General features: G+C 38.6%; 1 protein-coding gene across 10 annotated transcripts; it reads left to right on the forward strand.

Moving 5' to 3' along the window:
* Positions 1-486: 486 nt before the first annotated feature.
* On the forward strand, positions 487-27,032 carry pacs1a (phosphofurin acidic cluster sorting protein 1a). 10 transcript variants are annotated; one of them, XM_053478852.1, is made up of 24 exons: positions 488-867; positions 7,581-7,668; positions 8,229-8,318; positions 8,441-8,566; positions 8,967-9,111; positions 9,284-9,372; positions 10,393-10,476; positions 11,086-11,145; positions 11,264-11,424; positions 13,093-13,186; positions 14,154-14,240; positions 14,390-14,502; positions 14,600-14,732; positions 17,000-17,104; positions 19,316-19,422; positions 21,283-21,437; positions 21,543-21,653; positions 21,726-21,843; positions 21,961-22,003; positions 22,103-22,145; positions 22,253-22,388; positions 23,910-24,133; positions 24,347-24,466; positions 25,484-27,032. In XM_053478852.1, the coding sequence occupies exons 1-24, from the start codon at positions 716-718 to the stop codon at positions 25,600-25,602; spliced, it is 2,703 nt and encodes a 900-aa protein (XP_053334827.1). In that variant the 5' UTR covers positions 488-715; the 3' UTR covers positions 25,603-27,032. The 10 variants fall into 10 exon arrangements, with proteins under 10 accessions (XP_053334826.1, XP_053334827.1, XP_053334829.1 ...); XM_053478854.1 differs by having other exon boundaries at positions 23,913-24,133; XM_053478855.1 differs by having other exon boundaries at positions 14,154-14,237.
* Positions 27,033-27,055: the final 23 nt, after the last annotated feature.

Raw genomic sequence — 27,055 nt, forward strand, 5'->3', positions numbered from 1 at the left:
TGGTAGAATGTAGAAAATGAATCACTAAACAAAAACAAAAGGTAATTTGCAAGTGATGCCAAACTTTTGGGTGGGAGTGTATTTATGGTCTGTCAATCATTCTCCATATGTACCTGTTGAACATCATACACTTTGATCAATGAGAAAATGCATAAAAACATGCAGATCATATACCCCTGGTATAATTGATGGCCAGGCGTCCACAAACTTTTGACCTTATCGAATATATGAGTATAAGCTTAAAAAAAAAAATATTTGTGTGCAATGCAGTCGTAGTTGGTGTATTATCAGTCTAGTGCACACTGCAGCCTGTGCGTGCTAAAGCTCGAGCAGGCGGCGTGCTCTGCATGAGAAACGCACGACCAACGCGCAGGCGCGCGCACACAACAGTGCTGCTCGCTTCATGCTCGAGCAGCACTCTCGCGCTCCTTTTTCAACCAGAGGTAGCGCTGTTTTGCGCGTGTGTGATCGCAGAGACAGATTTCCGCCTTCCTGCTCAAAACAGCTTGACTTGTCAAAGCCTGGAGCAGGCTGTCCGCGGGAATGCAGCGTGTTGAGTGGAAGTAGAACATGAGCGTTGTTGCTGGTGGCAGGGACACGCACGTCGTGACACGCGCAACGCTTTTCTTTCTCTCTCTCGCAAGATGCGGGTAACTGAGAGCGAAGCTTGATCGAGAAGACTTGTACTGCGGTTCTCCCCCCGTACACAGTCAGCATGTCGGAGCGAGGAGGAGTTCAGCGAGCGGGAGTCGCGTCTCCGCACCTGCAGCCCTTCAAGTCGGTCAGCATCCCATCAAATCGCCCGGTGCAGATGAACCTGTTTGCGACGTGGGAGATCGACCGCTCCTCTCCCAGCTGCGTGCCAAGGTACGAGTGCGTGCGCGCGTTCGTGCGCGCGCCTTGTTACATTGTAACTCCTGTCACGCTGAAAGATGTCGTCATTCATCTAAAACTTCACTTAAAAACTCCTTACATGCATTTCAAATTTTGTAATATGCTTATGTTGATATTAAAATATTTCCAGCCGTTTCTTTCTGAACTATATATTGTTATTTCTTAGTGCTTGTGTGCCTCTCTGACGTCATAGAGGAACATGGGCTGTGTTTAGAATTAAGAGTGCTGGTAAAACAATTTCCTAAAAGCTTAGCACATCCAGGGTCCGAGTTCGATTTCCCGCCTTGGGGTCTGTGCGCATAGAGTTTGCATGTTCATCCCGTGCTTGGTGGGTTTCCTTCTACAGTCCAAAGACCTGAAGATTAGGCTAATTGGCATTCCTAAATTGCCCTTAGTGTGTAAATGAGTGAGTGAATGTACAGTATGTGTGTGTGTGCCCTGCGATAGATTGGCACCCTGTCCAAGGTGTACACTGCTCGTGCCCCAAGCCTCCTGGGATAGGCTCCAGGTCCCCGCGACCCTAAATACAGAATAAAGTGGTATGGAAGATGAGTGAGAGTAAGTGTGAATGAGTGAGTAAATGTATTTGTGTGTGCCCTGCAACAGATTGGCACCTTGTCCAAGGTGTACCCTGCCTCATGCTCCAAGTCTCCTGGGATAGGCTTCAGGCCCCGCACGACCCTGAATACAGGATAAAGTTGTATAGATGATGAGTGAGTAAGTGATGAAACATTTTTTCTAAAAGCTTTGCACATCCAGGGCCCAAATTTGATTTCCTGCCTCGGGGTCTGTGTGCATGGATTTTGCATGTTCTCCCACAGCCCAAAAAGGCTTATTAAGCTATTAGACTAATTGTTGTTAAAATTTCAGCTGCTTCAGTCGAGGGGTCGTCACAACGGACCTTCCAATCTATGCACAGGTTGTGTCACTGCCTCCATCCAGTGGATAGGGTTTGGGCATTAGGCTAATTGGTGTTCCCAAATTGTCTGTAGTATGTAAATGAGCATATAAGTGTAATATATATATATATATATATATATATATATATATATATATATATATATATTATATGCTGTACACATCTAGTCTTTATGGAACAACAAGAAAAAAAGATCTAAAGATTTCTCATGAGTCCTGGAATATGCCCATGCCATCAGGAAAGAAAAACTCCGTAGATGTTATAACCTGGTTATTCAGTAAACTCAGTTCATAAGCTGACTTTATTTTGTTGCCACATAACATTGCTGAGTCTAGACCTGATGAACTGAAGCAATCCCAGCTCATGACACTGTCTCCAGAGGCTTGTGCAGTGGAAACTATGCATGATGGGTGCATCGCTTCATGTGCTTCCCTTCTTACCCTGATGCACGCATCACTCTGGAAAAGGGACAGTCTCACCTCATCAAGCCACATGACTTTTATTTCCATCGCTCCAAAGTCCAATGCTTATGCTCTCCAGCAAACCGAAGGCGGCATGGTGGCTAGGCTAAGTGCAGGTTGGGCTAATTGACATTCCTAAATTGCCTTTAGAGAGTGAATGGCAATCGGATGTCAAGCTAGCAATCTGACCCCTTAAGTAAATGCCACAGAAATGACAGATATGTCTCCAGGGTGGGGCGTATCCATCTGCCAGATGTACGGGATGGCACGTGGACGGCCCAAAATACCAAAAAAAAAAATGTATTTGATTTATTTAATACAGCCAACCTAACAGATATAGCCTGGCTTAAATTTGTTGCAAATATACTGTATTATACTGCATATTTCTAGCCCAGGAGCAAAATTCAAAGTGCAGTTTATACAGAATGTGTATCTCTTTCACACAATTACAAAGCTGAAAAATCATTATTTGAACCAGTTGGGGACTGTGAATACTGAGAAACAAGCCACTAATATATCACTTTAGTTTACATATTATTGGAACTACAATTATGACTACAATCCAGTTCTCCTTTCGCCATCTTTATTTACATAGAAAAACCACAAACCGTCAGTTCATATTTACAGAATAAATTGTTATATGTTTATTGAGCCTACTGCAAGCATTTTCCTTATTAAACACAGTCAAGATTAGCAAAGTTACCAGACAAATTAATAATGCTGCATGCAAATAAAATTTCCTCACCCCTAGCCAAAACTCAGACCAGACACGACCTCATCTTTTAATTTCAACTTGTCTAGTCTGCTCAACTCTCAGTTCCCATTCATGCAGTGATGTCAAGTTATCACTGAACAGAACTTCAAATTCCGATTTACAAGGAAAGTCAAATGCATCGTGATAACTAGGAAATTTCCAACTTGTCAGTAGGAAAGATGAGTTTGAAGAGCTCTCCTCCATCTTGTAGTGATTGCTCTGACATGATTCTGGCATGTCATTTTAAGATGGCAGCACTTGTAGCGAGAAGAAAAGAAAGAACATAATGATTTAAGGTTTATAAGGTTTTGTAAGTTTCTGTCTTTATTTGAAATCACAAATTATTGGGAGGGGGCACTTAGTGGTTAGCACTGTCGCCTTGCACCTTCAGCTTCGGGGTTAAGCTTGTCCTCAGGGAGTCAGTTCACAAATAAAAGTGCTTCAGGCTACAAAACTATTTGAAAACATTTGCCATAGGCATTGCAAACTTGTCCAAAATCTTCTACGAGCTCTATAATAACAGCATGTTGCACCGTCTTTGGCCATTTTTAGATTAGTTAAATTTTAATCTTACCCGACCTCCTCTGGCTTTTCTTTCTTTCTTTTTGTTCATTGACCCACTTATTATGGATTTATGATTATCTGTGTTTTTTTTTTCTTTTTATCAACACGGCCAGTAATTCCCACATGACCCACAAGCTAATTTTCACGCACATAATATGTATTTAGCTGTGAAATTCACTTACAAGTCACCATGTGGGCTGTTAAACAGAGGCTAGGAGGTCTACCTGGGTAGAGTCTGTTTTCTGATTCTAGAGTCTGTTGGAGCCCTAGGCAGAATTGTTCAGAGGGCCTCTCCAACCAGCATTTATTGCCTTTATTTTATAAATAATCTACCACAGCAAAAAAAAAGAAAGAAATTATGTAAACTTTTTTTTTGTTCTAGATTTCACAGTATTATTTTCTAATTATAAAAATGAAAAATATTTAAATTTCAATATATAAATATAAAGAATGCAACAAAGCCTTGAATAACCTTTAAAACAGTCAGGTCTCCTACTGTCATTGAAGATTTTGCCCCTGCCGTAGTGTAGTCCTTAACATGATAACATAATCTCAGAGCATTTTAGCCATTTAGTGTTTTGCAGTTTTTAATAAACATATCTAATTCAGCTCTGGATTGTGCAGTATAGAGTGACCCTTTTTTTTTTTTTTTTAGCACAAAATAGACAATACAGCTCTGGAAAACAATAAGGGACCACTAGAATTTACTCCAGAGGAAGATGGATGGTCATTAACCATCAAGCAAAGCTGAGCTGTTTGCTTTTTTGCAAAAAGAGTGTATAAAGTTAACCAACAGCAATGTGAAAAACAGGTGGAGAGCGGGCCAAATGCATGAAAGCTGTAATTGCAAACCGGGATTATTTCACCAAATACTAATTTCCTTCTGTGTTCCTGCCTGTTCCTTTACCAGCTCTATGCTTCGACTGTTCTCTGCCTCTATTTGGATAAAAGCTTCTGTCAAATGAATAAGTAATGTAATGTAATTTGGATCAATGATGTGAACAAACCAGACTGTAGCTCCACAGTTCCATCCTCTCTAACAGAAAAGTCTGAGCCGTGTTGCTTTGGTCTGTACTAATAAATACCATTCACATGTTAAGGTTAAAATATATAGCTACTGTTTCATTCTCCTGTTCAAACATTCAGTAGCCACAAATAAACACGATTTAAAACTCGAGAAGATGAATGACTTAAGGAAGTACAGAATATGTTACAGCAGTGGTATTTGTGCTAATGTTACAATTTATAAATTTACTCACTCACTCATTTACTTCCTGGAGCCTATCCCAGGAGACTTAGATGGGGTGCCAATCCATCGCAGGGCACACATACAAACACTCACACACTATGGGCAATTTGGGAAATTGTGTCTATCATTCGTATTTATAAAAGCTACCAAAATAAAATTTTATGTACAGTTTTATTAAACACCAGGGCCCGTATTCACAAAGCTTTTTAGAATCCTCTCAGAGAGCTCCTACTGTATCTTAGCTTAAAAAGTCCTAGCTGGGAGTCCTAGATTAAAAGTTTGCTTTAGGAAACTTCTTAGAGCAACTCTGAATAAAGAAAGTACAAAACCCTTTATCTTAGTGAGGGGGCGTGGTTGACCCCGTTGCTAGGGATGATGCAGCAATTCAAGGACTGTGATTGGTTAATAAAAAAATAACCTCTGACCTCTGTAAAGGCCTTGAAATGTGCTTTTTGTGATACTTTTTGTGATACTTAATACTTAATAAAAGAACAGTGAGACCATAATGTTTGTATATAAAGAAATTGTATATGTTATTATAAATATCGTAAAGTTAATTAAACAGCCAAATATTAAAAATGTGTCTACTTTTGAAGCAACTGATTTCCACACAGTAGTTACTATATTTATGTTCTTATACATTTATTCATCACACTGATTTTGTTACTTGTGATCCATTTCAGATTGATGGGAGCAAAATAACTCAGGTTTTACAGTTTACATGATTACAGGACAGTCTATTAAAGCTGCACTTTTGGATGGTACTGTATGTGGCCAACAATCCAAGAAAGATGAAATGGAGTTAAAGAACAAGAAAACCAAATTGGACAGAAGTGCAGTGTTTACTTGAAGCTTTACATTTAGCGTTTGGAGAATATTTCTTCTTTCTGCCATTTTGTCCTCTGCTGTAGAAACTCTTAAGCCTCTTAAAAGTCCTCCTCTCTACTCTTAACAATTTTCACCTTAGGAGCTGTTTTTAGGGACAAGATGTTTTATGAATCATTTTTATCTTTACTAAGATTTAGTCCTAAATTTAAGAGGAAATTCCAAGAAAATGTCATCATTCTAAGAATTTTCTTTGAATTTTGTCAATAGCAGTAACGTTTAGGCTTAAGAAGCTTTGTGAATACGGGACCAGGTGCCAAGAAAAGGTGAAGTTACTCAAATTTGTAAACTTTGGACATGGAGGGTGTATTCAAATTAGGAACGTTGTCCACATAACTAATTCTTTAGTTCAAATTTAAGTCTTTGCTCCTCTATACCTTCCATTGTTTCCTATTTAACAAATCTGCTATTTTGTGTCGCTTTACCCATAAAAAATTAGCCAGAATCTTGCCTCAACATCAGAAAGTTAAAAGAAGAACTAAAATAGAAATTTTGTGCTTTTGAGTCACTAGAAAAAAGATAAGACCTTTCCATGCTCAGTACTTAACCTTGTAGTAATGCAAATTGGTGTGTTGTAGATTATTATGAAACGGACCCTTATGTAACAGAGCAAACTGACCTTTATACTGTGTGTGTGTGTGTGTGTGTGTGTTTGAAGAGGATAAAAACTCTTTTGCCAGCCTTATTATTGGTCAGGTGGTCTCCCTCTCGAGCTGTCTGACTCTAGAGTTACACTTCACCGAGACAGGGCCAGTTACAGTATGTATGTGAAGTATACCCAAACTCCAGGAGATATAGCTGTGAGACAGTGATGGTTAAAGTCTAGAAAATGAAATCTTCCAGGATTTCCGAGTGTAATAAAATGTAACGTTTTAAAAAAATTACTACAACATTACTGCAGCATTGTTAGTAGTATAGCGGGCTGCGCGATTAGATAAAAAAATAATAATTACATCCATTTTGACATTGTGATTGAGACTGAAACTGCATTATTTAACTATGACATGTTCCATTTTGTTTTCAAACATATTTATATAGCAAAAAATCTTATAAAATTATCATCTAAAAAAAAACAAGTCTACAAAAATTCAAGTAATTTTCATAAATATTATTAATAATTAAACATGCGATTTTGATTTTAATGCAATTATTTGTGCAGCACTATTAGCGGGACGCTGACATTTTTATTAAGTTATTTTTGTCCAACAGTGATCTGTGAATGATGCTCTAATGACAATCAAAATGCAAAACATAATCAGAGCAAATCCAGGAACATTATTTCCAAAAGGTAACAGTCTAATTTTAGATGATGTCTAGTACTTGTTAGACATGATGTTGTATTTTCTCTGTTAGATGGGATGATGCTTACATCTTGTACTGTTAGTGTTATTGCAACAAACTGATGCAATGGAAATGCACATGGTATGAGAACATAAATTGAAGATTTCAAAGTTAAGACATGATTCATATACTTTGCTTGAAGCTGCAGTTCGGCAGGGTGCTTCAGGGCATTCTTTTGATTTCTAAACACATTTCACATTGCATTGCATTTTTTTGAGCTGTCTCTGTGATTACCCAGATTGTTCAAGGTCTATGCCAAGCTGAACAAAAAGAAAAAAGGAGGAAAAAAAGTTAGAACTGTTTTATGTTAGTTTTAATCATTTTTGACTTACGGTATGTTGAGGTGGGCAACTTAAATGTAGACTGTATATATGAATATATGTACACATTTAAAGTATACAGTATATTTAAAATACAGAATCTTGCTTCTACGGCCAGGGTTTCATGTTCTATGTAAAAAAAATAATTAATCTTTCCCTTTCTCTTCATCCATCCATCCATCCATCCATCCAGACTCCTCAGTTTAACTCTTAAGAAACTGGTGATGTTAAAGGACCTTGACCGAGACCTTACATCAGTAGTCATTGCAGTCAAACTTCAGGTAAACCTCTTTTTCCTTATCAAATCCCTTCTATTTTAGCTTGGTACATTTTCTGAACATTGTGCCACCGTTAGTATTGATCATGGCACACAACAGGTGAAAATCATTCCTCATGCCCCCAGAATGACTTGTTGGCAAATTAAAAAATAAAAGATAAATCATGTCACATAATGTTGCTGAGCCTGGACCTGACCAACTGAAACAACCCCAGATCATAACACTGCCTCCAAAGGCTTGTACAGTGGCCACTATACATGATAAGGGCATCACTTCATGCGCTTCCCTTCTTACCCTGACGCACTCATCGGTCCGTAATGGCACAATATGGACTCATCAGACCACATGTTTATGCTTCCTAGCAAATTAAAGCCTATCAATCATAATCAAAGTGCACTGTGGGTGCGGAAATGGCTCTTAGTTTCTCTATTAAACATAGCTGAGATTTCTGCTACATATTTTTTAGCTTTTCATTCAAAGAGTAATGCAGCATTCCACTGAAGATATCACCTCTAAGGTTTCTTAAGGCTCTCTAACTCATTACTTAATGCATGACCTTGCAGGGCTCAAAGCGAATCCTGCGCTCTAATGAAATCCTCCTGCCATCTCCTGGGCTCACCGAGACAGATTTACAGCTCACTTTCTCCCTTCAGGTTTGTTCTCATGTCTTTGTCTTTGGCTATTCATTTGTTTCTTGTCTTTGTTACTTCGCAGGTCTTTGTTTTTGTTAGACAGAAAAAAAAAATCATGGTTTTCTATCTTTTTATTCCAAAAGTATCCACATTTTTTGAAGAGAGATGCGAATAGGCTGCAGATCATGCTCCAACGTAGAAAAAGGTACAAGAACCGTACAATCCTGGGATACAAGACACTAGCACTTGGCCTGATTAATATGGCAGAGGTGAGCAGTATTATTCATTTATTAATGTATTAAAAGTTAGCAGTACTACTAGTACAAATAAGTATGCAGTAAACTAATAGTAATATTAAACTATTTAAAATAAATAACAACAGCGAAGTCAGTTGTTAATATAGTTGCAAAGCAACGATGACCGGGCCCAAGCACCTGTCGCCCGAGCGTACCACTAAAGCGTGCGCTTTTTGAGCATGTTAACACCCCCACTACGCTACCACACTATGGTGTCACACCATAAATGTGTGCCAGGATTCCCATGTATACGTGCATGTCTGTATGAGCTGCGCAGGAAACATGTTTGAGTATACTATAGTATACTTCGTAACATAGATCATTTTAAACATTCAAATATGAAAATTTTTTTTGTATGTCCGTCATCTAAAAGGTGATGCAGCATCCCACTGAAGGTGCTCAGGTGTTGCGTCTGCATACTAAAATAAAGGAGGTGGCGGTACCCGTGGCTGAGATCAGGGTCTACTCGATGTCTAGTCAACCTGTAGACCCAGAAGGACCAAAGGCCAAACTGTCTGGTGAGGGAGTTTCACCTTTATACAGATGTCCATATAAGACATCGTCAAATTGCTGGATTTCGTGTTGGCTTGTGTGATGTAATGATTTAATCATCTACATGTAAATGTGGTAATTATGGTCTTACTATGTCTGTTCATTTTTTTTTTTGATTGTTTATCTGTCCCTATGTAGATCGATCCCCTGACATTGATAACTACTCTGAGGAGGAGGAAGAGAGCTATTCGTCTGAGCAGGACGGCAGTGATGATCCATTACACCAGGTTAGAAAAAAATATTGGAATAAATAAAATGAGGGTTTAAAGTATCCCTGAATGTGTATTCGTAACCAGTAAATGTATGTATTTATGAAACAATAAAAAAATAATAATAATACTGATCAAAAAAACACTAAAATGGTCTTATAATAGTTAACTGGCTGGTTAACAGCAAGCAACAAAGATTTTGTCCATAATGAGATATAGATAGCCAAACTAGGAAAAATGCCTGTGTTTGACTCAGTGTGATTCAAGTATCTAGTTGCGCATGATCACATTCCTAGTGGTAATAAAACCTTTTAAAATGAATTAATAAGTGCCGATATTCAGTACAACAGCAAAACCTCAGATGCGTCATTTCCACAGAAGCCTTTTATTATCAACAGATTATGATTTGTTTGTTGATTTAATGAACTATTTGGCTCCACCAAAGCATATCCCTCCGCAACGGGGCGACGTACTGTAGGATTGGGCTGGCGACTGACGGTTAGCATAATTACTAATCCTTATTTATTATTTAAATTATTTATTTTATTATTTAATAATAATTATTATTATTATGACAGATAAAATAACTTAACAATAGCAAAGGACAACATAATGTAAAAACTACAGCTTATTAGTTAGATAATGATGCTAAAGACTTTTTAAAAAACAAGCTATTAGTAATTTTCATGTTTATTAAAGTCATATGGTTGTCATGTCATCAGCTTATTGGTTTCACAACAAGGTTAACATTATCAAACAGAAAAGCACCTTTGGCTTCAAAATTGTATTAATTAAAGCACCTACAGAGAAAAAAGAATGTAACCATTTCTACAGCAATCTAATCTGACAAATTTGTGGGGAAACGACACCTCTGATGTCTAAAGTTGAAACTCTCAGTACTGTTATACTCTATATCAGCACTCACAGAATGTCTCTTGCCCAATCAAATTTCTTGGTCGGAAATAACTATTGTATAATATACCATAACACTTAAACTTAAACTATAGAGACCAAACCTTTCGTATTTGCCTTTGGCAGTATCTTTATGACGATGAAGATGAAGTAAGGAAGAAGAAACCCCGCCGTAAACTCACCTCTGCTGCCTCCATTACAAGAGCTAATGTGAGTTACTGGAACAGATTTTTGCTTCTGGCTCTAGAAGCCCATTTTCTGCTTGTTTACAGCCAGCTTTCACCTGCTTAATGTTAATCCTATCCAAGATGAACGACAACAAACTGCTTGCTAAATAGCCATCTATTACAGCTTGGGAAATATGCCCATCAGTGTTTGTTTCTCTACATGAACGGCTCCATTTCTTCAAATTGACTCTAATCCAGGAAACAGGCGCTGTGTGTGTTTATGGTAGCCTGAGGTCCCGGGTGGCCTTTAGAAACAGAGCCTGATAATCCTAATGGCTAAGAGTTCTTCGAAATGTGCTGAGACATAAGGAGGTCAATATGTATCGACTATGTCGAAGTGCGAGGTTGCGATATCTCTCTCCGCGTGCTTGTATCAGCTTGTTGTTTTGAATACTGCACGGTCTGTCCACTAGCTGCTGATGTGCTACAGTAGAGATTGTGTGCCAGCTCGGTAAGCATTCTGCCTGTTACTGTTCTTTATCCTCCTCCTCCTCTGCTCGCTGCTATTTTTGCCGCGTGCGTCGTACAGCTTAATTCGCGCGGATTCGCTTTTTCCCACTCTTCTGCCTAACGCGAAGTGTTTTCTATCCAGCAGCCTAACATCAAGCAGAAATTTGTGGCACTGCTGAAAAGGTTCAAAGTTTCTGATGAGGTAAACCTCACCCCATGGTCATCTCTACATTTCCTGTGTTATCTTCCACCCAGCTTGTTCTGTATTCACTAAGCATGAGAGCATGCCGATGTTTGATTTGCTCATCTGGTATGTATAGGTAGGATTTGGCCTGGACCACGTGTCCCAGGAGCAGATCCGTGATGTGGAGGAAGACCTGGATGAGCTCTACAACAGTCTGGAGATATACAACCCCAGTGACAGTGGACCAGACATGGAGGAGACAGACAGCGTCCTTAGCATGCCCAAGCCCAAACTCCCGTAACATACAATAACACACTTGCACGCACACTCGCTGCTAGGTGGATACTTCTTGGAACTTAGTCAAGAAGACAATCCAGACAAATCACGCTGCACTGGCAAAGAACAAAAGAACACTAAAGCCTATACAAATAAAATTGAATTACAGAGTCAAAACCATAAGACACTCCATGCATCATGTAGGCCTCGCATAGAACAAAGGATAAAACTAAACAGATGTTAATGAAATGGTGAAGAGAAAAACCTTCTCGTGTATATATATATGTGTGTGTGTGTGTATATACAGTATATGTATATATAATACATACTTTTTTGACTATACACTGATCAACCATAACATCATGACCACCTGCCTAATATTGAGTAGGTCCCCCTTTTGCCACTATAACAGTGATGCACTGTGTGTTTTAACACTTTTCTCTCAGAACCATCATTAACCTTTTTCTTAATTTGGGCTATTGTATCTCTTCTATTGGGTCGGACTATGCAGGCCAGGCTTTACTCCCGATGTGCATCAGTAAGCCTTGGCCGCCCACGACTGCGTCGTCAATTCACCAGTTTTCCTTACTTGGATCACTTTTGGTATGTCCTGACTACTGCAGACCAGAAACATCCCATAAGACCTCCTGTTCTGGAGTTTCTCTGATCCAGTCCCCTAGCCACCAATAATTTGGTCCAGTTTTGGTCCTTTTGCTTGCCCATTTTTTTTGCTTCCAACATATCAACTTCAGAAAAAAAAAGTTTACTTGTTGCCTAATATATCCCACCCACTTTCAGACGATATATTAAAAATGTGGCTACCATGGGAAGGGCCAATTTGTGATGGCTAGACGAATGGGTTGGAGCAACTCCAAAACTGCAGCTCTTGTGGGATGTTCCCAGGCTACAGTGGTCAGAACGTACTAAAAGTGACCCAAGGAAGGAAGGCTCATTGGAGGCTGATCCAATAGAAGAGCTACTGTAGCTCAAATTAAGGAAAAGGTTGGTGCTGATTCCAATAGAAAGTGTCAGAACACACAGGTCATAACTGTTTTGGTGGCAAAGGGGGTCAGTATTAGGAGGGTGGTCATAATGTTATGGCTGATATTTACCTTTATGTTCATTTGGATAAAGTGGGGTGAGAAAGTCTTGTCAAACTCGCAATACCTAAGGCATGAAAATTGTGGTATCGACTGCTGAAATCACTTTTTTTTCCGATGTTGTTGCATCACCGCTTTAACGTTATACTGTTGAAAAGGGAATCTCACCTTAGCTTTTTTCAAACTGGTACATGTAAGCGTCCCATTTCTTTGTATAAACCTTTAGCGAAAGACATCGTGTAAGTCTTAACCCTATAATTTAACAGAAAAATGGCTCTGTAAACCACACCCACACTACTCCGTTGCTCCAAGAACTCTTATGTAACATGCATGTACTGTACTAAAGCTGCTATACAAATCTTATACAAGTATATATTTTTTAAGATCATGATCCCTTGTGAGGCCCCTGCACTATGTGTGGGTGTAAAACTTACTCCATGATCAGAGTACAGATTTTCGTCTATCACCTGAAGCCAACAATAAAAATATAACCATGGACCCCTCATAAATGCTTGTTGCATTTCAAATTATTTCACTGCCTTTAACTGTGCATGCTTTTTATCTGTCTTCTGTGTGTGTCTATGTCTAGGCCATTCTTCGAAGCTATGTCTCAGTCCAGCTCTCACAATGAGTTTGGCAGTCTAAGCAGCAGACGTTCTCTAAGCAGAGACACACTTAGTGCTGTGAGTATCGGCAGGGCGACAGCCAATCACTCTTTCCATCTATCCTCTATTCAAGTATTGTCCACCCAACTATACTGTATATCAGCAATCTATCAGCTTTCTACCGATCTGTTTATCCAACATCCATCAATCCATTCATCCATCCAATTACCCTTTTGTTTTCCATTCATCCACTTATCCTCCATCTATGCACCCATTTGTCTAACTATAACACCTAACTATTAATTTATTAAAGTTTTGCCTATAAAACTGTCTACGATCTACTTTCTATCCAACATACACTGCCTTGCCAAAAAAAGGTCACCATTTTAGAAGGGTCAAATTATTGGGCTGCATCAAGCAAAGAAAACTAAGGAGATTTGAAAGTACTGGAACTGGGTTAAGAACTTTGACAACTTTGTATAAGAAATGTGGACAGAAAAACTCGAATGGACAGAAAAAATGAATGGGCCTGACTTAAACACTTGGTGATAGAAAACCACTTGTTGCTGAGACTAATCAGAAGAAATGCCATCAACTTGCTAGGGAGCATAAATATTGTGCTTTGATGAGTTCAGACTGACCCTTTTCCAGATAGATGGGCATGTCAGGGTAAGAAGAGAAGCGCATGGAGCGATCATGCATAGTGTGCACTGTACAATCCTCTGGAGGCCCTGTGTTATGGTCTGAGGTTGCTTCAGGTGGTCAGGTCTAGGCTCAGCAATGTTATGTGGCAGTAAAATGAAGTCAGCTGATGACCTGAATGTACTGAATGACCAGAGTGTCACATCTATGGAGATTTTTTCCCTGATGACACGTCCATTAAGTCTTAGAGTCTTTTTTGGTTTATATCTATTAAACAAGCTATCTTTATCCGTCCAATGTTTATCCATCCATCCACACTTATATCTTCTCATTTATCCATCCATCCATCTTTTTATGCCATTTCTAAATGTAAATATATTTCCATCTCTCTGTCTCTCTCCAGCAGCAGGGGGAACAGACTGCATCGAGTAAAATTCAGCGCTCCAGTAGTGCACACCTGGATGATGCCTTCTCCGAGACAGAGACAGTGGTGGGATCATAACCTTTCCATACCTTCTTCAATTCCATCCTTTATTCATTCATGTGTTCAATCTGAACAAGAAAGCTGTGCGTAAACAGTCTGTCTTTTGCGTCCCATGTGTTGCGTAGCTGCTAGTTAATGTGTATTTGGTGTTGTAGGAGCTGAATGAGGTGGAGGTTTTGAGCGATGGAACTCCAAGCATCACGGTTTCTGTGGCAGAGAGACCACGAACCCCACAGAGGAGCAGCAGCCAAACCATGCCCTCCCCAAGGCTGGTACCACACACACACACACAAACATCATACATGTACATACATACTTTTTTTTTTATACCTCCCATGTAACATGTTGCTGTGACTTATTCCCAGGCTGGATGGTGGTCATACTCCTAAGCATAAGCGAGGGACTCCTTTGAAAGAGAGGCAGCTGTCTAAACCTCTTAGCGAACGGACAAACAGCTCAGACAGTGAGCGCTCACCTGAGCTCAGCCTCACTCCGCAGGTGAGCTTTTGCTTTGTTTTTTTTAAATTCTAGAGAAAAACTGAGATTTCAATATTATGAAATAACACATATGGTAATTAGGTAATTAAGTAACAACAACAGCAGTCAATTATTATTTTAGGCCACGAACGTCAGATGTTCCGGAACAGTTCTTGTAAGAACAGTACTGTCACGTGCATTTGCAAAACCTGTCAAGCGCCGTAATAAAACTCATCAGGTCTCTCATGAAAACCTTCCCAGGAAAGAAAGCCCAAATCTTACCTCTGCGGCATGAAAGCTTTACAGATCATGAGTAGCAGAAACATCTCAATATCAACTGTTGAAAGGAGATTATTGCATATTTTTGATGGCTTTAGCATTGCTCTACAGTGGTAAAAGACATAAAAATCAGGAAAGACCAAGGTGTTAGATGCTATGTCCAGACTTTTGACTGGTAGTGTCTGACTAGTTTCTATAAACATGTTTATGCAGCCGGCCTGGGGCACCGCCGTAAACTAGGGCACAGAAGTAGGAGGAACCACTTTGGAAGTCGAGTCATGAACTGTCAGAGCAAGGATTCATCATGAATTCACTATGCTGATACTGCTGATATTTCTACCGCTGGGTGTTTTTCAGTCAAACGGCTTAATATGATAAGAAAGATAATAGTTAAGACTTGATAATTACAGTGGGAAAAAAAAGGTATTTAGTCAGCCACAAATTATGTAAATTCCCCTACTTAAAAGATAAGAGAGGCCTGTAATTTTCATCATAGGTAAACCTCAACTATGAGAGACAAAATAAGAAAAAATAAATCCAGAGAATCACATTGTAGGATCTTTAAAGAATTTATTTGCAAATCATAGTGGAAAATAAGTATTTGGTCAATAACAAAAATTCATTTCAGTACTTTTAGATACGCTTTGTTGCCAATGACAGAGGTCAAACGTTTTCTGTAAGTCTTCACAAAGTTTTCACACACTGTTGCTGGTATTTTGGCCGAGTTCCCTTAACGTGCAAGTGGTGCTGTGGGTCGTACGAGGTCGTGCATGGATAATCAAACCAGGCTGATTGTTTCTAAAAGTGTTCCACTTGATGAATGTTCAAAACTACAGTGGGCTCGGAGCCACCTAAGCCATGCTCGTCATTCACAGACATACGGCCTTCTGTAAAACGTTTGCATCGTTCAGATGTTTTACTGCGGCATAAAAGTCTCGTCACTGTACTGTGCTTGAAGTTTCTGTTAATGTTAATTGGTTTTACACCTTCATAAGAAGAGGCATCATGTGTCTCCATATAAAAGATATCGAGAAATCTAAAGACATTTTTTTTAACTAGTTTGCCTCTATTTAATTAAATAGAGTATGGAGATAAATCCTTATGCTTTATGTTTTTTAAACCTGTATTGTCTAGTGTAAAACGTGGCAGAAGTACTATTTATACAAAATGTTCTCTATTTTTTCACATATTAATAATAATATTTAAAAAAATAATGAGAATAATAATAAGTTCACTAGTCAGGGGGATCTTTTACATGCTAAATCTAATTACAAGAAATTAAGTAATTGATTTATTGAGCTGAGTTCTTAGGTTAATAACTTAAGTAAATAAAAATGGTGATAACTTTGAGTTATTTATCCTTGCATTATATTATTATAACAGTAATACAGTATGTTCTGAGATACAAAAAAGTGTGCGATCATATACCTTTGTCTTTAATAATAAATGCAATATTTCTTTTTTTCCTGACAAAACCCTGCGTTCCTTCACTGTGCCAAAGAATCTCGCTAAAGCTCTGCAGAATAAACAGCACTAGAGGGTCGACAGTAAACATGGTGATTCATTTGGGCTGTGGATTCGAGCGCGGGACACTCTGAGTGGGTGTGCTGGGAGCAGAGATTCAGAGCGTGGAGCAGAGTGGGCGCTCAATCTGCTTATGTAACAGCACATCGGCTCTGCAGTGAGTCAGTAATTGGCTGAAGTCGCCACTATTACTGCACAAACATATCCGGATGCGTCTCTGGCGTATGACGTTTGTTGCCGTCTTTTAATTCCCACTATGTCGCCGTGCCTGATGTGTTTGTCAGAATGTCAGCTAAAACGATCAAAATAGAAATAGTGTTCAAAAAGTCAAATGTTGTTTTCTGGATTCAGAAAGCTGCCTGCATGTTTGAAACTGGCAGAGCCTGAGAGATCAGCAGGCTCGTAGTCATAGTGCTCCGTCAGTGTAGCGTGTGCTTATTGTAAAGAAACACAACTCACCTTATTTCTCCCGCACGTGTGTGTAGATGCCGAGGAAGATTGTGTATGACCAGCTAAACCAGATCTTGGTGTCGGACACGACCCTGCCTGACAGCCTCATCCTCATTAACAGCAGTGACTGGCAAGGACAGGTAGTGACTAAATACTGTGCCTCAGAACGAGCTTATAATATGTTTTTTCCCATATTTAATTCTATACAATATCTACTTAGCCTGGCAATTCAGATTAACATGTTTTTGGCGATTTATCCAATTTTCTTTATGTACACTGATCAGCCAAAACATTAAAACCTGGTATTGTGTCGAACCCCTTGTGCTGCCAAAACAGCTCTGATCCACATAAGTGAAACTTCACAAGAACTTTGAAGGGGTTTGCAACAAATCCTCACCAAGGCCTGTACATTGCAACATCAATCATCAACAGATCTAACTTGTTTTTCCAGCAACTACCACAGATGCTTGATTGAGATCTCAGGAATTTGGAGGCCAAGTCAGCAGCTCTTCGCCATGTTCCTCAAACCATGCCTGAACTATTTCTGCAATGCTGCAGAGATGCATTATATTTACAGTGGAACCTTGTATTATGAGCATAATTCCTTCTGGAAGGCTCAGGCTCATAAATCAAAGCAGGTTTTCCCATAAGAAATAATAGAAACTCAAATTATTTGTTACACAGCCCCCCCCCAAAAAATACATAAAAGTAATTAATACAAAATATAAAGTAAAAATTAAACAAATTAACCTGCACTTTACCTTTAAAAAAAGTAAAAATAAATACCAACAGATAAGTGTTTCCGCTTATGCGCAGACGCTGTCTGTATGTTTGCGTGTTTGTGTATGTGTATGAAGTAAGTCACCCTTCTCATCATACACAGTAAATCTTTCTCCTCTCTTATTTGAATTTCACACACACATTAATGGAAAGACTATTTTGTCAGAAAAAATTAGCAAGGAACATCGCTAATGACACTCGCGTGAGCGCATACTGTACTGTACTAAACGGAATCACTGCTGTAAGGTAAAACAAACAAATGAACCTGCACTTTACCTTTTGAAAAGAATTGCAACAGAGCAGTGTTTCTTTGTAGAGCAGAGAGTGTGTGTTTGTATGTGTCTAAAGCCGGGGATTGTAAAGGCGAGAGTGTGTGTATGAAGGGGCACGGTGTCAAATTACGTGAGTGCGCATACACATAACGACAGAGAGGGAGAAAATGGATCTTAAACGTCTCTAATGAGACTCTTTTTTACTTTACACGCACGCACGTGTGTTATAATAAACAGTACATGTGCGCTGTACACACACATAATTACAAACACAAAATAAAATATGTTTTACACACACATGGTCAGAGTGTTATAGTAAACAGTACACGCGTGCACAGATGTTAATAATACCAGTAAGAGATGCACTCTCACCCAGCAGGGGAGACGAGTACCCACAATTTCTACTCTGTACTCGTAAACCAAGACTTGCTCGTTTTTCAAGTAAAAATGTATTTAAAATCTTTGCTCGTCTTGTGGAACACTCGCAAACCGCGTTACTCGCAATCCAAAGTTCCACTGTACTTTAACATTTAAGTATGTGACAGATGCTCTTTTCCAAAGCGACTTAAAAAAGTGCTTGTTTAGATAAACAGTCTTTAGGTACAGTAGGTGGTATGTGTCAAAGTAACACCCACATGACTAACAGGACCCAAGGTTTCCCAACAGAACATTTTCCGCACTGCCTCTGCTAGCTTACCTTCTTCTTCTTTATGGTGCATCTTGGTGCCATCTCTTCTCAATATAAGAGATGCACGTATACCATCAAAATGATGTCAAAGAAAAGTGATTCATCAGACCAGGCCACCTTCTTTTATTGTTACGAGATCCAGGTTTTGATGCCCACATGCTCATTGCAACTGCTTTTAGCTGTAGCTCTCCAGCTACACAACCACATTCTCTGCAAGCTGTGATGCATTGTGTGTTCTAAGACCTTTCTATCAGAACCAGCATGAACATTTTTAACACATTGCGCTGAAGTAGCTCTTTGGAATCGGACCACAGTTCAGAACAATTACTGCCTTATTTAATATATACTGACTGCCACTGTAATGTCCTAATCAATGGTAATCACTCAATGTTATGGCTGATTGATGTGTTCACTAGGACTACAGACTATTTTAACCAACTGGTAGCTTTTTAAAACACAACCAAATACAATTAGATTAAAAGAAACTAAATGGGAAATCTGTTTTGCACAAAGTGCACTGGTCTTTTAATGCAGGTAAACCAATACATGATGTGTTTGTGTGTGTTCACGTGTGTGTGTGCATGTGTGCGTGTGTGCATGTGTGTGTGTAGTATGTGTCAGACTCCCTGCAGGCACAGAAGCATCCAGTGGTGTGTACCTGCTCAGTGTCTGAGATTCAGGCCGTGCTCTCAGCTCTGCTTACTCGCATTCAGAAGTTGTAAGTCAAAGTTCAGTCCTAGTTTATTTGAGCTAGTGAGTCTGCGAGCTAATTAGCTAATGTTAATGTCCAGCGACGTTCAAATGAGCTAAATCAAATTAGTATCTTTCAAATTTACAATGTGTTTAGTACAAATTTAACACTTTCTTTCTTCGGAAAAAGCCTAAATAGTCTATTTTAAGAGAAAATATCCCTTTAAAGCTGGCGTACACACAAAATCCAGGTGGTCTTTCACTAGTTGTAATTATTTCAACAACAACCTGTGTGTGAATCTGAGGAATGACATTTGAATAAAGAAACTTTTGGTTTGACTTTCATAGATGGCAAGAGTTTTGTAAATTATTGTACATGGGTAGTGCATACGTATTAATTATGTAAGATTATTATAATATATAATTTACATGCGTATATAGCACCAGTCAAAAATGTGAACACACCTTCTAATTGAAATTCTTTTTGATTAGTGATTCATTTTCTACATTCTAGACCAATACTGGAGATTTCAAAAACATTGATTTAACTCGTATGCAGAAGTGGGTGGAGTAGGCAAAAATTGTACTCAAGTAAGAGAAGCTGTATTTCAAAATATTATTACTCAAGTAGAAGAAAAAAGTAGTCATCCAAAATGATCAAATAATGCACGATTTGACATTTTCAAATAATAAAACAAATGAATGGAAATAAATATCTGTACAAAATAGCAAATTAAGGAAAATTTAACACAAATGTCCTAATCTCACTTTTTTACAACATAAAGCATTTTATAACAAATACCTACTGTAGGTAAAATATGTATGTTTGAATAGTGTAACCTATTTCCTGTGTAAGATAAACTGTTTATTCAGTTGCCCTCCAAATGACTCAGCAAATTATCATTAGAACATACAGTATATACAAGACGTCTCACTTTAACATAAACTGTGTAGAGCAGAACAAATGTAAGATACTTTTTTAGCCTCTAGCTTATTTGCTAATTATATACAGTAGGTTAGCATTGCAACATTAAAGAAAACAGCTAAGCTAACCGCAACATGTTTCCTCTGGTTAGACTATTTTCTTATGCATCCAGGTTGTGTGTGGTCATGTGACTACATGCGGTAATTGTTATTGCGGCTGATTGGTCAAACGGAGTCATGTGATTATTGTTGCGACATCTGATTGGTGAAACACAGTCATGTGGTAAAGTAGATCCACCGGCTGCACTTCTCTGGCAAAAATAAAGAATATCTAAAGTGTAGAATAAATAGTTTGAAAAGTAACGAGTCGAGTGTAGGAAGAGTAGCCTTTCTTTTTCACAAATCTACTCAAGTAAAAGTAAAAAGTATGTTGGAGTAAAACTAGTTATAGTATTAGTTACTTAAGTAAATGTAATGGAGTAAATGTAACTCGTTACTACCCACCCCTGCTCATATGGCATTAGGTATTTTTAGACATGAAGGTTAGCTCTTCTGGAATAGTTCTTGCAAGAACAGTATTGTCAAGTGCGTTTGCAAAACTCATCTTGTTAAAACTGCCTTCTATGAAGAACTTCCTAAGAATAGAAGACCAAACCTTACCTCTGCTGCAGAGGAGAAGTTAATTTAGAGTTACCACCCTTGGAAATCACCAATTAACAAACAGCACCTCAGATTAGAGCCGTTACGAAGGCTTTACAGAGCATAAGTAGCAGATACATCTCAATATTAACTAATCAAAAAAGATTGCATATTTTGTATGCAGTATTGTTTTACAACGTAGAAAGAAATAAAAATAAGGAAAACCTTCGATTGGTACTAATAACCACACGACACACACATGTTTTTACTGACATTGTTCCTGCATCTCTAGTCTTATGCTTCTCCATGCTCCTGCTCTCTGCAGCTGTAACTGTAACTCTGTCACACCTAAACCTGTGAAAGTGGTGGCTGTGGGAGGACAGAACTACCTGGGAGCCATCTTGCGCTTCTTTGTGTCTCAGCTAGCCAACAAGACGTCTGACTGGCTGGGGCATTTAAGGTTTCTCGTGGTACCACTAGGTAAGTTCTTTTTCAAGGTCCAACAAACAATGATATAGAGTACGGATAGCTTTTGACTCTGAGAACTGGAAACTTCAAGCTGAATAAATGACCTCTTGTGTGCAGGTTCTCACCCTGTAGCTAAGTACCTTGGATCACTAGACAACCGTTACCGTTCGGTTTTCCTCGACAGTACGTGGCGGGAGTTCTTCAGTCGGACAGATCCTCCTCAACCCGGTACATACCTGCCGTTAGTGCTACTCTTTCAGACGTCAGACTGCAGTTTGTTTACGTTGCGTTTGTGTTCAGGTTTATCGTCTGCAGAGTGTGTGGACGTAGCTGGACGCATCGGTCAGTACATTGACGGAGCTACAGTTACTTATCAGCTACCTATTGCTGAGGCTATGCTCACCTGCAAGCACAAAATGTAAGAAGATCCAGAGTTACTCCACAACATTATTGTTGTTCCATGCAGCGTCCATTAAATGGCGTAATATACAGTATGGTGCATGATTATGTTTTTGTCTCCTACTTTTTTTTTCAGGCAAGATGATGATTCCTATCAAAATTTTGTCCCCTTCGTGGGTGTAAGTACATTTTTTTAATCAGCATCACTGCTTAGGAATTCTGTACGTTGCTGCTTACAAATTCGTTCATTTTGATCTGTTTTGCTTTATACCAATCAGGTGGTTAAAGTCGGTTTGATCGAGCCCATGTTTGGATTGGCAGGTACCCATGCTTAGTGACGCTGTATTGCCACCATAACCTTCACTAAGACGTATAATTCCTCAATCTAAAATTAATTATGTTTACGTTTTCCTTTTTACACTTAACAGTTGGCGACTGCGAGGAGGGAATCTCTTTAAGTCTAATAGTTCCTTCAACTTCTCCTCCTGCTCATGCAATGTCTGCTGGGATGATGAAAGAATCTGCCACTCCTCCCCCTTCACCATCTCTCAGTGGTGTTCATGGGTAGGTCTGATGATCATCTAACAACCTTTCAAAATGTTTAAATAATTGCTATGGTGCTTGCGGATGCGAAGTAAAGGATTTTTACGACCCGTAGTTGATTATCCTCCAATAATAATAATGGCCTTTTTGTAAGTATGTAAGATTTTAAGTAAGAAGTTATGGAGCTTGTCGTATTACAGAGAAACCTCAAAATTCTCTGTCCTGAAGACTCTGAACAGCTCTAATTTGCGTGATTACAGTGTACTGATACTAGACACTATTTTCAAAAATGCTAAATAAAGAAACGATGCATTGAGTGTAAAATCCTAACACTGGTACCTAAATCATAATTTGGCTGATTTTCGATACCTGTGTTTTTTGTTTGGTTACAGCTTTAGTAAACAATACATTCTTGTGCGCGCGTTGTATCCATCCAAAGCTTAGTAATGTGGCTACTGTATATATGGTAATTCCAGATAGCGCCACAAGGTGGCACCCCTTTTTAGTTACAGTAACTTAAATTTGAACGTGTAAGGCTGCACCACTCACTAACTCACTCATCATGTACGGGCAATTTGAAAACAGCAGTTAGCCTAATCTGCATGTCTTTGGACTGTGGACGGAAACCGGAGCACCTGAAGGGAAACCCACCACAGGGAGAACATACACACAGACCCGAGGCGGGAATCGAACCCGGAACCTGGAGCTAACTATTATTTTTATTGTTGTTATATCGATTAAGCTATCAAAATAATAATTATTTTTAATATAATAAAATAATTTTATTTTTTCATGTTAACGCAAGAGAAATCTTTCTTTTAAATATTTATCATTTTATTACCTTGCCAGTAAATAATAATAACCTTCGATAAAAGATGTTTAATCTTTTACTCTTTTATTCAAGGATATTCTTATAAAAATATTTATTTTACAGATAAAAAATTTTCCACATAAAAATGTCAAGAATTAATAAGCTAGTGGCCCTGTGGGGCACACATACAGTAACAGTTTTTTTTTTTTATTGAAAAAATCTTTTTCTTAATAAATTTAAGAGAAAAAGAACTTAAACACATCTTTGTCTCTCCTTGAGATGCGCATAAACAAACTGTGCTGGAAAGAGCCGTTGCCAGACTAGTCGTTAACATCTGCTCTGGAGAATCGTGACTCCCGGCACTGCTTGTCTGTGTACGTGAAGGCCACTGACTGACACACACCAGCATTCAGACTAAACTTACTCTAAAACGCACACGGTCTCATTGTATTGAGGTCAGAGCGAGAGAACTGAGAAACAATGTCTCCATATGAGCAGAATATAAACTGACCAATCAGATTTAATCATTAAACAGCACAGCGGTATAGGGATTATACAGGAATAAGTTTACCTGTTTCGATGCGTGCAAACCATTAAACAGAAACATAGCCTGATAAATTATGGTCTTTGCATTGTTTTATTGTTCTGTAACTCCTGAGGATGACGAATATACACATTTGAATAATTACTCACACTCAATGATTAACTGACACATCATCGTTTTTGGCCAGAAGTCCCAGCATGTCTCACGGAACAGACGCCATAGGGCTGCAGGTGGATTACTGGGTGGTTGAAAAGCGTAAAGACGGTGAGAGGAGAGACACCAAGAATACCCTGAAGAGTGCTTTCAGATCCTTACAGGTCAGCCGGCTCCCCAGCTCCAACATTGCAGAGCTCCAGCCCAGCTCCTGCACCATGGCCATGACTGTGGTCACCAAGGAGAAGAACAAGAAAGGTGAGCACGCTGCCTGGCAAACTGCTGTTGATCTTGATATTGATCTTGAGGTTTTTAATGAGACTAAATGACGACTTTTAAAATGTTTAGAGATTTGGCAGCCAGTGATATGCCAGCTTGAGCCTTTTTTATTATTGATGTTCTTTCACATCTGTAAAAACATTCTCCGCCTCTCCAATTAAAAACAGCGCACGGATGTTTGTCTCTCCTCAGTCCCTACTATTTTTCTGGGAAAGAAACCAAAGGAGAGGGACATGGAGCCTAAGAGCCAGGTGATAGAGGGGATCACCAGACTCATCTGTTCTGCTAAGCATCAGCAAACAAGTCTTAGAGGTAAAGCCCAAATTATACTCTGTATGGAGAGTTAAAAGTAAAAACATGTGTAATATTTTTATTTTTAAATAATGGTCTAAGTTCCAATCGTTCATAAGAAAAGAGTTTGTAGAAATGGTTAAAAGGTTAGAGCTAAAAAAAAAAAAACGGATCAGCTTTGATGTAATTAGTGATATTATTATTTCAGAAGATGATCCCCTTCATTTTTTATAACACTGTAATTTCACCAAAAAAAATAATATTAGAAAATTGTACAAAATGGCAAGATTTTGAATCTACTGTCATTTGATCTGAGTACAGTCAATTAGAAGGAAAGGATATAGAACAGTTTATGTTTACGTTAAGTTGCACTTCTTCTTTCATCGTCTGCCAAACACACTCGGAGATCGGAGATCGAATCATGGAAGAGATTAAAAAAAGTAGATTGGATAAAAGATTTGTCTTAAGACGACTCCAGCGTGTTAAAATTCACTTATACCACTTCAGTGATGTTATTTCAGCGGTGAAAATATGAACTAATCGCAATAAAAATATTCAGTTTAGCTTTTCTAATTAATATCTCGAGAGGTATGGTGCAGGTGTGTGTTTACATTGAGCAAGTAGCTTGTTAGTAGCTTATTTTAAAGTAGATTATTAAATCCGGCACATGACTGTTCATAACTGGGGCAGTGGTGGTTTAAACGGTCCAGGGGTGCTGTATCCTGGCTGACCTTGCACTTTGATCCCAGCTTCCTAACTGCTTTACACGAAAAAAATACAAATATTTCACTTTGCTTAGGGTACATGTGACAAAAAAATTCTGATACTGGTTTCGGGTCCTCCAATGTATGAAACGTTAAAGATATCATTGAAAGAGCGAGTCCTGACCAATGTACAGACCAAACATTTCATTTATTTATATAGATTTATCAAAATATGGAGACGAACCTAATAATCCACACACCTTAATAATGTCTAACCGATGCATGTTTAGCTACAAATACGCACGCTAACCTTTTTTACCCCCCTGTCTTGCAGTGTCTGTTGATGGGATGGAGTGGAACGATGTAAAGTTCTTCCAGCTGGCATCCCAGTGGCCCACTCATGTGAAATATCTGCCAGTTGGTCTGTTCAGCTGCAGTAAAACTGCCTCCTAGTGGCGTTTCATCTGAACCAAACCACTTCCAAATGCTCTTCCAGGCTATATCTAAGGACAGTTGATTTATTTTATTTTTTTTCCTTTTGGATGTTGGTGTGTGTGTACACAACCATCTGAATGGTGTGTTAAGGAAAAGCGATACTAGCATTCTGAGACCAGGAATGGATCTCCTCCAAAGGTAGAGAGAGGATCTGTTATTCTTGTGTGCTGTTATTTTCTGCTGTGCTGTGCAGTTAATAATGCAATAACCTCCATATACTGCATTGGTTGTGCAAGTGTTTGGTCACATTTAAATATTTGTGATTTGAAACTATATGGTTTGCATTCGTTCTCAGATTTAGTGATCATGCTCTGGCATTTGTGGTTATTTTATATGAAAAGTATATTTGAGTATAGTCGAGATCTATATAATATAAGAGCAGTTTTGCAATATTATACACTACCTACTAAAAAAGAAGTCACACATGCTAATATTTTATTGAACCCCCCTTTAGTTTAATTTGTGCTCCGCGATGCTGTGGGCAGTTCATGTGTAAAGATGATTTATCATGCTCCCCGAACCACTCTATTACAATACGAGTCCTGTAATATGCCTGTTCCATCAGGACAGAAAAAAAGGGATAATCTGGTCATTCAGTACATTCCGGTCGTCAGCTGACTTCATTTTGTACCACGTAACATTTCTAGTCTACTGAGAGAACATGTGAACTCCACACACACAGATTTCAAACCCTCAGCCATGTAGGTGTGAACTGACCGTGCTAACAAAATTAGAATAAATAAAATAGACCATTGCAAAAAGTGACTTTTATTTTGGCCAGATATTTGACGTTTCTAATATATTTTGTAAAAAAAAAAAATGGGCAAAAAGTATTTTATCACACTCTAGTATTGTATGTTTAAAAATAGGCGCTAAGTCATTATATTTTGCATATAACTGTGTAAAAGAACAAACGATATGAAGATATCACTTGTGTACGGTGTAAATTAACCCTGTGACCTTTCAGGATGCTCGGACCTGACTACTGACCTTTACTTCATTCTTCACATTTCATTCCTACTGTGACGTTGATATCGATGTTTTTTTTTTTTGTTTGTTTTTTAAAGCTCTGAATGTAAAAGGTCATCAGTGTGTAGCCTACCTCCCTTATCATGTTGTAAATGTGATGATGCAGAAAGGTTAAAGATGAAGCCTACAGAACGCATCACTAAGTTACATTCAGGTGTCAAACAATGTGTAGTGAACCCTTGTTGCCTTTGATATGTGTATATTGTTGTATGCAAATAGATATTTTTGCATGCAGTCATTTTGTAACGTTCTGGTGAAATGGTTGGTATATATTCACAAGTCGAGTATTTTTGTTTTTTAATTCTTTTTTCACGTTTAGACCAATCATGTGCACTGGTAATAAATGCATCCTAGCTGGCTTTTTGTTTATTGTTTTTGTATG

This window comes from Clarias gariepinus, chromosome 19, assembly GCF_024256425.1.
Source record: "Clarias gariepinus isolate MV-2021 ecotype Netherlands chromosome 19, CGAR_prim_01v2, whole genome shotgun sequence".
NCBI lineage: Eukaryota > Metazoa > Chordata > Actinopteri > Siluriformes > Clariidae > Clarias > Clarias gariepinus.